Source organism: Bidens hawaiensis, unplaced genomic scaffold (genome assembly GCF_021521415.1).
Source record: "Bidens hawaiensis isolate Kalapana, Puna unplaced genomic scaffold, B.hawaiensis_p1.1 tig00015117_1, whole genome shotgun sequence".
NCBI lineage: Eukaryota > Viridiplantae > Streptophyta > Magnoliopsida > Asterales > Asteraceae > Bidens > Bidens hawaiensis.
The window spans coordinates 248,118-262,009 of NW_027492339.1; the positions used below are offsets into that span (position 1 = coordinate 248,118).

At 37.1% G+C, this 13,892-nt stretch overlaps 2 protein-coding genes across 3 annotated transcripts in view; one reads left to right on the top strand and one right to left on the bottom strand.

Annotated features, from left to right (window-relative positions):
• LOC143548415 (agamous-like MADS-box protein AGL11) overlaps positions 1 to 13,892 on the bottom strand; it is a 155,469-nt gene that overhangs the window by 43,434 nt on the left and 98,143 nt on the right. The gene's annotated exons all lie outside the window — the stretch shown is intronic.
• Positions 1 to 13,892, top strand: part of LOC143548414 (agamous-like MADS-box protein AGL27) — a 155,667-nt gene that overhangs the window by 4,303 nt on the left and 137,472 nt on the right. Inside the window, exons 2-7 of one of the 2 annotated variants that reach the window (XM_077039594.1) lie at positions 3,794 to 3,872; positions 3,967 to 4,013; positions 4,162 to 4,261; positions 4,831 to 4,872; positions 6,295 to 6,336; positions 6,747 to 6,863. In XM_077039594.1, coding sequence (XP_076895709.1) covers positions 3,794 to 3,872; positions 3,967 to 4,013; positions 4,162 to 4,261; positions 4,831 to 4,872; positions 6,295 to 6,336; positions 6,747 to 6,863 — 427 coding nt within the window. Of the gene's footprint in view, positions 1 to 3,793; positions 3,873 to 3,966; positions 4,014 to 4,149; positions 4,262 to 4,830; positions 4,873 to 6,294; positions 6,337 to 6,746; positions 6,864 to 13,892 lie in introns of those variants that run through there. The other variant, XM_077039593.1, reaches the window with a different exon arrangement.

Genomic DNA, 13,892 nt, shown 5'->3' on the forward strand with positions numbered 1-13,892 from the left:
TACTGGGAATGAACATCACTAGAAACAAGAAGGCATGTACTCTAACACTATCCCAGGAAAAATACATAGGGAAAGTGTTAGAAAGGTTCAAGATGAATGATGAAAGAACCAAGCCTAGGAATACTCCATTGGGAAGTCATTTGAAGCTCACCAAAGATCAGTCTCCTAAAACTGAAGAAGAAAGATCGAAGATGACCAAAGTCCCATATGCATCAGCAGTCGGGAGTCTAATGTATGCAATGGTTTGCACTCGACCAGATGTTGCTCATGCCGTTGGGGTTGTTAGTCGGTTTATGTCAGATCCAGGAGAAAAACATTGGGAGGCTGTCAAATGGATACTTAGATACTTGAAGGGTACTCAGAAGATGGGGGTATGTTTCAGAAAAAAGGATGCCATACTCAGAGGTTACACAGATGCTGATCTGGGTGGTTGTAAAGGGACGTTCAAGAGCACTACCGGGTATGTTTTCACAGTGGGAGGGACAGCAGTTAGCTGGATGTCTAGACTTCAGAAAAGTGTGGCTCTGTCAACTACAGAAGCAGAATACATGGCTGTTGCAGAGGCCAGCAAAGAACTAGTTTGGTTGAAGACTTTTCTTGAAGAATTAGGAAAACAACAACCCGACTACTCATTGTACTGTGACAATGAGAGTGCAGTTAAACTTGCAAAGAATCCAGTGTATCACGGAAAGACAAAGCATATAGGGATGAGATATCACTTCGTGAGGGGGTTGATCAGTGAAGGAACAATCAGTCTGAAGAACATCCCAGGTGCTAAAAAATCCAGCTGATATGTTTACCAAGTGTGTGGTGCTGGATAAGCTGAAGCTTTGCATAGCTTCAGCTGGTCTCCAGGAATAATGTTGAGGAGACAAGGGTAATTAGGATGGTTTGAAGATCAGGAGGGATTTTCATTTACAGAAGTACAGAAGAGATGGTGCATTTCTAGGTCCGAAGACACCAAGTGGGAGATTGTTGGGCGATGTGGTATCCCCGGACCCACATTTAGACAACTGCATATTAAAGGAGTTAGGGAGGTTATTTTTTTAGCCGGCCCTAACCCTATTGGGCCCAATTGGGTTCTAGCTTGTTTAGCAAGGGAGTAGCCCTAATATGCGGTCTATAAATAGTCTCTTGTACTTGTTATTATATATCACCAAAATAATACAAACCTAATTACCCCGTGGACGTAGGTTGTACACCGCAACCGAACCACGTAAAATTCTCGTGTTCTTTATCGCTTTGATTTCTTGTTCGTGTGTGCCTTTTGTTCCTAACAATGTCATGGAGCAATCTTTTGATGCTCTACGTGGCGCATGAATGCCGACCAATCTGTCTAGCTTATGATCAGGGTCTAGTGGTTTCGTCCTTACTTGGACTCATCAGGTGAGTAACAGCAGCTCGCAACAGTGTTGTGTCGGATGTGCAAGCACAACGAGGCTTAAACACCTTCTTATTCCGCTGAGGCAGCGCCCAATGAAGCTTGGGACTAGCCAGCAAACCTAAGTGTTCAAGCACGTTCGAATATTTGGCCAGCTGTTGGTAATTCAAGATGAAGTCAAACAAACAAACAAACCAATATGAACAAGGATTAAAGAACAAAGAATTGAAATAAACTTTCTTGATTATTGGATTGATCTGAACGTTTACATGAATGTCGATGGGTATATAAGCCAATCAATCGAAACAACATTTCAACCCTAACGGTAAATTGGTAAATTTGTTTCCAACCTTACGTACACACTAGACCCTTAGAAATACATAATAACGTACTAAACATACTTTCTCACAATGACACAAAAACCCCTTATTTAGTTTAACTGTCAATACCCGTGATGCTAAGCTCTTTCACATTCACTTTAACTACAATAAAACCATACTCCTCTAGTTTTGGGGTATAGACATGTTAATCAATTATTTGATTGCAACAATTTTAGTTCAACAACCAATAGTTGATGGTTCCCCCCCCCCCCCCCCCCTAGAAATACTGAATTTACAATACTTAACAACTCAGGCACTTAAATCCACTTTGTTTATCCTTTTAATCGATTATACCAATATGCATGTCTAGTAGCACTTGATGTATGATTAAAATAAGGATGGCGTGAAGTGCTTTTAAAAATTGAGGTTTAGATATTAAACTTATTATCCATTGGGACCTTGGTTAGATATTAAACTTACCATTCATATGAAACATCCTTTTATGTTAAGCCGCTTTTATCTTTTGAATGGAGTTGTTTCATATGCTTACATGGAAATAGCTTATTGGATGGCAAGTCAATTATGTAGAGGTAAGAGAATGATTTCAATTCAAGAATCCACCCAATGGGTATGGCTAACACTATTGGAAACGATACCGGCATATCCTAGTAGGTTTCTATTAGGCATTATACATATCCAAGTTCAATACATTAGTAGTAGTTTGAAACTTGATTGTGTAGACGAGCTTTAGTTTAGATGCATAGATCTTACAACTTGGGGGCTTAGTTGGGGTGTATTCTTATGCTTCCAAGTTTCTATTTCCGGCCAGCTTACTTTGTTAACCCTCTTTTACTTATTAACCATTGGTCTAGGGATGCAATAGACCAAGTGTGGGACGACTTTTGTTAATCTTAGACATGGCCTAGGGATGACAATGGGCTGACTGTGGGCCCTTTTGGTAATCCTGGCCATAACCCGTCGGGCACCCGCTACACTTTAACCATTGGATTTGTGGGTAATCCTCATTTATGGTTTTATGTGATTAAAAATTTACCCGAAAACCAATCTTGAACTCACCTTAATAGCCAACTTTCAATATAAAATATTCAAATTCATGACACTCCTATAATTTTAATAATTTCATGTCTAAAACAACTTTAACATATTAGTTTCTTTTGTCATGGACCTAATATATTTTCTAGGGGGGTATTTTAGGATCTTCCTTTTGTTTCAATTAATATTTTCAATATGTCTATTCATTGGTTTTTGTAATGTGTTCATAGAGGAACTTAAAAGGCTAGGAATTTATTATCTTTTCTTCTTTTAATAATGGCAAACTTATTGTCTTTTTTTTCTTTTGTTGATTATACATTGTTAGATGGACAAACGAGTAGATTTGTCTCATAAGTTAATGATCACTAGGAGAAGCAAAATGATTAATACAAACACTCATTGAATGATGGAAGTGTGTTGGTCATCCAAGCTTTCCATTCAGCACATTGAGTGCGAGTAACGACAGTTTTTGTTCGATCCATAACAATACTATCACAAGCACTTAATTTATCATAATTACACGTTCTTTCTAGTACGATGCTCTTATAAGTAATTTTTGTTGAGTTGGCCATGAGACCAAAATATCTGGAAGTGAATAAATAAATGACTTAGATTTGTGTAATGAGTATCGTGGAGTGTCTTAAATGAAGTTGCAGAATTTGAAGTTAATTTTTTTGTCCTTTTATCATGTAGCCTTTGAAGGATAATAGAGAAATTCACAATCCTTTTGATGAAGAGATGATGCACAATTTGAATAGCGCGCCCTTGAAACCTTAATGTACTAATTAGTAATTACTACTGACATGTATTATAGCGCGATTGACTGTCTAAACTGGTTTCAAGTCTACTTATATACAAATTCATCAATAAACAAATACTGGTTATAGTATGAGTTTATCACTGGCATTTAATTGTTTCAGAATATCCAAAACTGTCGCACGTATTCTAATCAATGGATGTGACATTCTTATATTTGAATTCATGTGCTTTACAAAAAGTGGTTCTAATCATTTAGTCTTCTCTAACTACTTTGTTTCAGTGTGGGGTGTATTCTTTCTAGATATCAGAAAAGATGCCCTGAAGCAGGAGAGGTAACCAACGGAGCGGGCGAAGATTTAGTAAGCAATAGTTTTTTTAAGAAATATTTGGTCATTGTTGTGCCAACAACAATATTATATGTGAATGTGATGAGCTAGTCAACTTTTCGTGCAGTGCAAAGGATTCCAAACATGTAAAGAGCTATTACAGAAAGTGGACAGGTAATATAGTGTATATGAGCTTTCACACACATTTTATTATTAGGATCAAGGTCAAATAATAATGTAAAGAAAGGTGATAATGGTTGCATATGGAAATGGGTCCCCTGATATGGATCAAGCAGAGATGAAGTTTAACTCTTGTGCACAGGCTTGATACAGAGGATAATGCTGAGAAGCTCTCTGTGAATGACATGATACAGCTAGAACAAGATCTTGATGCTGCACTCATGCAAACACGATTCAGGAAGGTGATTTTATTCAATTATGTGGCTGTTTTATTGTTGTATGTTTTAGTTTTGAGTTATTCCATTGTTTAATAGGATCTTCTAGATTCTGTTTTCAATCGATAAGCCATGCTAGCATTTCATTACAATATAGGCTGTTTAGCAACTATAATAGGACTTCTTATTGTTAGGATACGCACACACACAAACTGAACACGAGGATTTAGCGCGGTTCGGTCTAAACAGACCTATGATGGCAACTAGGAATTCCTTATTGAGTGATAAAATATTACAAGTATGTAATCAAATTAATGGAGACTAACTAGTGTTAATAATTTTGCTAAGAAGAAACATTCAACGGGTTAGGGCCGGCTCCCCCCCCCCCCCCCCCCCCTCTTTTGTGTGGCCTCAGATTTTTTGTAGTGAAAATCTTAATTGGTGATGCATGCACAACTTGTGTGATGGTATTTTGTAGTCACAACAAATTTTCTACTTATATGGCACACAATAAATTAAATGTTTGACCATGAAGGAGGACAGAATTGGTTGTTAGTATGAGTTGTGACTGTAATTCTGGTTTTGTTTTTGTGCAGACTCAGCTAATGATGAAGTACATATCGACCCTTAAAGAAAAGGTATGCTTTATTATTTTTCTACATATTGTTTACATGAGTATATTATTAGACAGAATTGCTCCCTGTGGCTAGTGCAAAGTTAGTTCCTGTTGGAGCTTTGCTTTAGCTGTATTTGTCAATTATACGGAAGTGTTTGGCGAAAGTGATTTTAGATGTAGGTGTACAGTATAAAATGATATACGAGAACATATACATTGATATTATTAGGTAGGTTATAATTGTGATAGGGTGCAGACCATGGACTTAATTTTGTTCTTATAAATTCCTAATTAACTTTGTTGGGCGTGCAATTTTAAGCTAATCAAATTTGTAATCCAACAGAGCTTTTTTCTTTAAATAAATACTACTACTAGAAATCAAAAGCATAAGCTTCAACAGTTTTTTTCCCAAACATACCCATTGACACTTGAAGTAGAACAATCAAATGGTATGACAGTCATAGGAGAGCTGACCCCACATTCCTCCTGCAGCTTGCTGCATTTCCAGTTAGATAGAAACATATAAATCTTAGTATGTAAAACTGGGATAGCAAACACATTTTAAGTGTGTGCTAGCTGCAGAAAGTTAGGGTGATGTTTAGAAAAATTTTCGCTAAAAAGCACAAAAATCATCTTCCCTGTTACATTGGTGGAAAATAGAAAACCTGGTTTTTTACCTTAACACAATTACAATTTGACAAACATCCCTACATACTTCCACAGTTCCATTGTTTCTCAATGCGGTTTTGTGATTTTGTAACGGTTCAAAATATTACTCGTTTAGCAAATGAACTCTTTTGATGAGTTGATAGGTAGATAAAAAACAAAGGCAGGACCCAACCACTCACGAAGAAGCAGTTTCGCATATCTTGAAATAACAAATGAATTTTGAGGACTGACTAGATTACAAAGTTTGGGACAAGTTAATGTATAAATATAGACAGTAATTCTCAATGGAGATGGAAACTCCAATGATATCCCAACTACCAAGGTTCACCCAGGAATGCATTCAGTTTCTATTACACAAAAACTAAAGTGTTGCGTATCAAATCGTTGATTTATAATGTTTTTGTCATTAAGCATGCTTTGGACAATGGAATACACTCTTGGGTGCCCTTAATGGGAAGTGTCGAATATATCAGTGACCTCGACATACGATTCCCTTTCATTACATATAAGCAACTTATATGATGACTTGTTGGTCATAAGTCGGAAAACAGACCAAAATTACGGGTGTTCGGTGATAACTTGATTGGTTATGGACTCCAGTCATTGATTTATTGTATGTGGAGGTTAATTTATCTGGTTAATTTCAAGGTCGTTAAAAGTTCCATTTGGTACCATGACACCAAATCTCTCCATCCTGTTTAAAAGCAAACAATGGTTAGAGCCCGAATAAACACAATAATGCGAATCTAATCTACTTTTATATTTATGTGAACAGGAAAATATGCTGAATGGTGAAAAAGAAGAATTGGAAAAACAGGTAAGACATTCATCCATATATGGGGAATTGCTTATTGCTTAGTTTACTCATAAACGATTAGATAAGCAAATCCCAAACACTCTAAAAAACTGCTTGTTATTGTATCACAACACTATAAGCAGTTTAATAAGCAGAACCCAAACACTTATTGAATTATATTTTGGGAAGATCTGAAGCCGAGACAAATGTACTTGCTTGCTAACTAGGCCAGGTTATTTATTATTGCTTGGCCATATATAGATATTGGATCTTGTAAGTATAAGAAAAACTAGTATTTTCTAGATCTTGATTTGCCAAAGCTCATGTCTTTGCTAATTTGTTTTTTTGCCTTTTAAATATGTTAAAAGTGAAGCTGGAATGAAATAAGAAAAATGTAAGCAAGCAAAAGTGAGTAGATCTTTGACTTACAGGTTGCATCAGCAGCAGCAGCAGAGGAGAATGATGTGGATGATGGAGGTGGAGGTCTTAACGACCTTGCAACTAACCAGATTAATTCACCCCAACTGGTTACACTCCCCCTTTTTTAATGGCCAAGATAATGTACATGGCAAATTAAAACAGCCAATAATCCATATAGAAACTCTGATTTGGTTTTATGAGTGTTAAGAAGTCTCATATGTTGTGTTATCAATTGATGTTTCCAATTGAAACTCTGATTTAATTATTGCTAAGAAGCCTTTTCTGCTGTTGTGCTTATGTTATCCTTTTGTGTGTGTGTGTGTGTGTGTGTGGTTTGGCTGCTGAATGGGTAAATATAGAGATGTGGTACGGTGGCGTGGTGCCACTACAATCAAGAGCTTCACCAGGAGGAAAGCTTAATTTCTAATTTTTTAAAAGCAGATTTAAAGTTTTATCTTTTACCAAAATTAATAGGAAAATTTAAGTTTATTAAATTCACAGTAAAGTTTGTTCATGCTAAAGTGTAAATAGAGGTGAAACGAGCCGCTCATGGGCTACTCGAGATTGGATTGGTATAATGGTTGAAGCGAGTTGGGCATCGAGTTCGAGCCGAGTCCAAGACTCAAAACAAAGCTTGTTTAGTTTTGAGTTCGAGCTTGAGCCTTGTATCGGAAGCTCATTTAGGCTCGACGAGTCTTAACGAATCTTGTATATTTTTAAATTTTACCTCTTTTGATCTTTTATATATTAATTTTACCTCATCCTGTCTGACTTTATAGTTTCAAACCTTGTATAAACGTTTATTTTGTTTTATAGTTTAAATGTGATTTATTTATTTTGGATTGGTATAATGGTTGAAGCGAGTTGGGCATCGAGTTCGAGCCGAGTCCAAGATTCAAACAAAGCTTGTTTAATTTTGAGTCCGAGCTTGAGCCTTGTATCAGAGGCTCATTTAGGCTCGACGATTCTTAACGAATCTTGTATATTTTTAAATTTTACCTCTTTTGATCTTTTATATATTAATTTTACCTCATCCGGTTTGACTTTATAGTTTCAAACCTTGTAAAAACGTTTATTTTGTTTTATAGTATAAAAGTGATTTATTTATTATAACAGGTAGACCTAGTCTTTCTTTTTGATTATTTGTTGTTAGGAAGTTATGTTTCTTCATCACGAAGAAAGTTCGTTTTATCAAAACTTTTGCATGTAAAGCTAATTTTGTTAGTAAAACTTTTCAAGGCTTGACTATATCATTGACTAGGGTATTCCGTTAATGAATTTACTAAAGCAATAACTGTTGTTTAATGAGCATAACTAGTTAAATGGCCGGGTTACGACGTTGGAGGTTGGATAGAACCTTCGCTTCCACAAACTTCAGGACTATGGGAATCGACACGGGACTCGGGGCTCAGGAACATAGCTTGGGCTCGGGAAAGAAAATCAAGAAAAAAGTCGGGATTTGATGTTTCCACTGATCACCCAAACAACCTTGCCTATTTATAGTTGAGTTCGTCACCCTTAGCGGGCCGTCAGACTAAAGGTTATCGGCTCGCTACCGTCATGGTGCTACATAAACTAAATTAAAAAATTAATAATATCATTATTGGAAAGTATGAATTCACTTCATCGGAATAAACATACTAGAGGCGTGGGGTTTGATTGGTAATATATTTCTAAGATTACACCATCATGAAAGAAAAGATAGATCTGTAACTGAACATATAGTACGTCTCGTACGTTCAATACGAACGTAATCACGAGTCTCATTCACAAAATCCCATTTTCCACTAATGAAAATATAAAAATCATCTACAAACATCATAAAAATGCTAATAAACAAATTGCTAATAAAACATGGAAATGTAGAGCCCATTCAAGTTTTTAAAGTCTGTTGTATTTGTTAGCTTAGTATATTATTGTAATTTCTATGTTTTCGTTTAGTTCGTTCATGTTTGGGCCGAGGCCTTTTGTAAACAAGCCCATTGGGCCTTTTAATAGAATGCGTGTGTGTGTGTGGAAGTCTTGCACTATAAATAGTGCAAGCATGACCATGCATACCAATTTTTCTCTTTCGAAACTACTCTACTTTCTCTTTCTATCTTATTCTCTCAACCATTTTCCATTTATAGTAAATAGTCAACAAGATCCGCAATTCGAGTGTTAGTAATTTTCGTTGTCTAAAAACACGGATTGATCCAAGATAAGTTGTGAGATCCGGTTTCATAGGACCTACAATTGGTATCAGAGCTTCGGCATGACTTTTTGTGGTTCTTGGGTCACTTCTTTGGATTTTGATCTTGCTTTAGTGTTTCTCAAGTGTGTTTAAACGTACCAAGGCTTGTACTGGTTGTTTGGAGCTTTGTTCGAGCCAAAAAGGGTGTTTCTCGAATGTCTTTAAACGTACCAAGGGTTGTACTGGTTGAACGTCGTTTATTGTGATTATGTATCGCCATGTACACAATCGCAATCGCATACGGGACACAATCGCAATTGCATTCGTGTCACAATCGGAATAGCAATCACTTTCGGAATCGCATCCCAATCGCAATCGCATCCATAATCGCATTACTGTTCATCTCGGAATCGCAGTACTGTTCATTTCGCAATCGTAACACTGTTCATTACGATTGCGATTCAAAAGACTTAGAATTTTCTGCTAGTTTCAAGACTGTTTTCCTTAACTAATTTCTGAATATTGTTAAAAAATGACTTCTGAGTCTGAGATAATGTTGAAAAGTTACCTGATGCTATAGAATGAATCTGGAAGCGCTAGCAAACCACCTCGACTGTTAAGTTTTGAGAATTTTGAAGATTGGTAATAGAGGTTTAAGACCTTTGCTCGAATGACTGACTACGGGATCATAAGATCTATTAAGAGTGGACCTCACATAAGAACAACTTGTCACACCTCGGTCCAAGGCCTAGGCGTGACTGCCTGGTTGGTATCCTGGTTTGTAAATTTATCAGAGTAGCGGGTTTATTTTAGCGTAAGTCTTTAAAATATTAATTTACACTGCAAAATTCTTGGGATTTAAATACCCAAGTTTTCCGTTACAAAACAGTGTTATATTATTATTACAAGGATTCATATATTCAAAAATAGAGCCATCTCGAGCGATCTTCTATCTTCATGACTCTAAATCCTTGTCTATCAATATCAGCATCTAGTTACCTGCATGGGTGGGAAAAACACGTCAGCTATATGCTGGTGAAACGTTTACTCGATAAAACAGTTTTAACAGTAGTTAAATACAATCATAGTTTTCTGTTTCACAAACTCAGCAGGAACTCGTGTCATTCCCGGGATTTGTACCACTGCACTACACACACAATTCAAAGGTTCCTCCGAGTACATAGCCCCTGTTTGGAGACAACCTTCCCCTAGGCTATGCAACCCTTATGGAGAACTGGTTATGACTGACTTGATTTTGTATGCAATTATCAGTTATGTATGGATCTAGACACATGTGTATTCGGTCCGAGTTGCTTTTTATTATATATATTGTGTTATAACGATTTTAGAGACATATAATCTCATGCAAACATTTACCAGACTCTTTGCAATAAACAACCTGTCTATTACAAGAGTAAAATCAATTCAGCCAGTAAAAGGTTTAATGTGTTCACCTGTTGTTGTCAGTTCGGTGAAAATTAGAACCTTCTTTTTCAGTATGCTATTAACCTATAATTGTAATAGCTATGTATCAGCACCTTGATAGTGTTTCTTGTTTAACCAGCAGACTTTAAGTCTGATTCAGTTCAGCAGACTCTTGGTCTGACCTAACCTTAGTAGAGTTATAGTCATTTGTAAAAATATACTTTGTATTTACATAGGACGTTTTGGAATAGCAAGCTTTGGCCTAATAGAGTCTATCACGCTGGCAAACTTCTCCAGGTAAGTAAACTGGTCCCGCGGTTGATTGGGATTTGTACGAATTACTTACCTTAGGCAAGAAGAGTCTTCTAATGATATCCCCTTTCCAGTTACTACGTGCCCGTCAAAATATAGTTTTGATAATATTACTTCACGTGGAAGCAACATCTTTGCTTTGTAAAACTTTACTTGAAAAACATTTACAGTTTAACGACTATACCCTTAACTAGGTTCTAATAACTATGTAATAAATGAACTTAAAGCATAATCCTACCTTAAGCAACTAGTCGAGAATAAGAAGTAAGAAAATCAATAGCTCGATTGTCAGTACTTCATTTAATAGATCAGCGGATCGTTAGCAGCGTCTTGGCCCTCGTTTCTTCGAGAAAACAAGCCCTCGGAACCTCGGAACACCTCGACACGATTCCCTAGGTTAACTATTTGAGAATGAAGGTGAAATGGGATGGTTTGGGCTTGAACATGTAGCTGCCCTTTTATAGTTGAGTTTTGCAACCCATCGCATAACGCGATGGTCTTTCCCAGTGGCCATCGCGTAGCGCGACGCCACAATTGTTGAGATCACACCACGTGTTGACACGTGGTTGGACACACGGATTTGATTTCTTAACATGGTCATCGCGTAGCGAGATGGACCATTTAGTTTGGCTGTCACGTAGCACGGCGCCCCCTTTTTCCTTGATTTGTGTGAAACTCTATCGCGTAGAGCAATGGGGTTACGCATACTCCATCGCGTAGCGCGATGAGTCTTATAATTCAGAATTTCCATTTTCAGTCCTCTAACTTTCAAAATTTACATTTTTGATCCAAAATTAGATGAGTATTTTCACGTTGTTACACGACTATGGCAAATGGTGTTGAAGTTGATGCTCCTGTCATAGCTCTTATGCAAATTGATCTCCAAAAGATGCTTGAAGATCAAAAGCCTATGGTTTCCTCAGCGTGTGTCTAGCCACCAAGATCACTCAAAGCATTAGAGAATGTACAACTGCAAAGCAACTTTAGGATGCCTTGGTTGAGACGTTTGTAGGAAACCTAGACATGAGGGAAAGCAGAAAAGAGATGTTGTACGGGGAATTCAATATGTTTAATAATGTTCATGGAGAGTGCATCAATCATTAACGCTTTGAAGCTTTGAATACAATGATGAGAAGTGCTGGTATTATACGGGATGCGTCTGAAGTTAATAAAAACTTATTGAACTCATGTCATATACTTGGAACAACAATGTGACTACAATCAAAAGAACTAAGGATATGAGCACAACAACCTTAATGTACTTAACCTCAACTATCAGATCATTTGAGATGGATGACAAGCTCAGAATAAATAACCATGTCAATTCTCTCAATCAAGCTGGTGTGTCAACATGTTCAAGAGTTGGATCCGCTTTACTGACCCAATCACACCTAACTGCTCATGCTGTAGGTGGGTTGAAAGGGGTTGAACTAGTCATTCAAGCCGAACCAAACAAAGCCTTCATTTCATCTGCTGGTTCTTCTGATTCAGTAACTCAAAATTCCATTAAAATGTGGCAAACAAAGTAGTAAAACAAGCCCTGAAAGCTCATGGTCTGAATAAGCATTCTAGCAGTTCAAGTAGTTCAAGTCAAACCCACCCTTAAAGTGAAGACTGCCACATTTCACTATTCCATGCCTTCATGGCTAGTCATGCGGAACCGTTGAAAGGAAAACTCTTGCCACCATCGTTTACACAAGAAGATTTGCCAGAGATAAATGATCAAGACCTTGAGGAGATGGATATAAAGTATCAGATGGCAATGGCAATTCGGCCAGGCCACAAAATTTATCAAGAAGTATGGAAAGAACAGATTTCGTGCAACCATCCGAAACAACAACATCGTGTTTGATAAAGAAACGCTTCGATGCTACAACTGTAATGAAACGGGACACTTTTCAAGAGAGTGCACGAACCCAAAGAAGCCTGCTGGTGAGGTGAAGATTGTGGATGTGACTGAAAGTGAGGGTGGTTAAGGTTCTGGAGCTGTTGGTAGACGATTTGTGAAAAAAAGCTCATCAGCTCATCAGGAAATCAAGGGGTTCCGAGAATTGTTCAAGTGAGAACCACTTTGAGTTTTAAGAACTCGAAAGAACTACTTTGTGAAAAAGGCTCATCACCATCAACATTCTTATATATATAGGGGAGATTTCAAATGAGAACCACTTTGAGTTTAAGAACTCGAAAGAACTCAACGTAACAATTAAAAATTTTTTTTTACACATACTTAATATGTCACACCCCGTTAAGCGTATTGCGGAAGCGTAAAACGGAAATGCAACAGATACAACTGGTATCAAATACATTGTTCATAAAGAAACATTACTAACTAGTTTACAATATATTATATTGTTCTAACATCTTTTACAAACTAGGTGATACTATCAAACCGGTTCTTCAATTACTTTACTTCTAACTCAAATGCCCATGACAGCAACCACCAATCAGACACGTAACGCACAGAAAATTACTTCTCATATCTGATTACCTGAAAAGCATGTTAAAATAGGTCAACTCCGAATAGTTGGTGAGTTTCATAAGTTTAACGAAATCAGTTCTGCGTACCACACAGTCATAGTTTGTATGTACGCGCGTATGTAAAAATATGTGTTTACGTTTGTATAAATATGTACAGCCATATCCTTGTGTGTGCATATGCACACTTGTAAGTTTATAATATAAATTTGAAATTTCGGTAAAATCGTGGTTGTTTGTTCGTAGTACCTGTTTCCAATTTCCGTGTTTAACCAACCACTGTGGCCCCCTTTCCGCCCACAACGGTTCCGTGTTAACATCGACCACTGTGGTCCCCCTTCCACCCACAATGATTCCACGTAAACTCAAACATTATATAGTGTACACGCAAATAATTAGTATATTCTACACATAATATTTCCTACGGCTAATCACGTAGCATGTATATAGACACATATACACATATAGTATTTATCACGTATCACCAAATACGGTAGCTCCCCATCCGCCCACAATACGCATAATCACATTATTCTCTTAACATTCATGTCATAATCAAGTTAGTTCGTTTAATAAGTTGCAGCAGAACTTGGCTCATAGGCCATACTCAACTTTAGTTTATAAGTTGCAGCAGAACTTGGCTCGTAGACCATACTCAACTTTAGTTTATAAGTTGCAGCAGAACTTGGCTCGTAGACCATACTCAACTTTAGTTTATAAGTTGCAGCAGAACTTGGCTCGTAGGCCATACTCAACTTTAGTTTATAAGTTG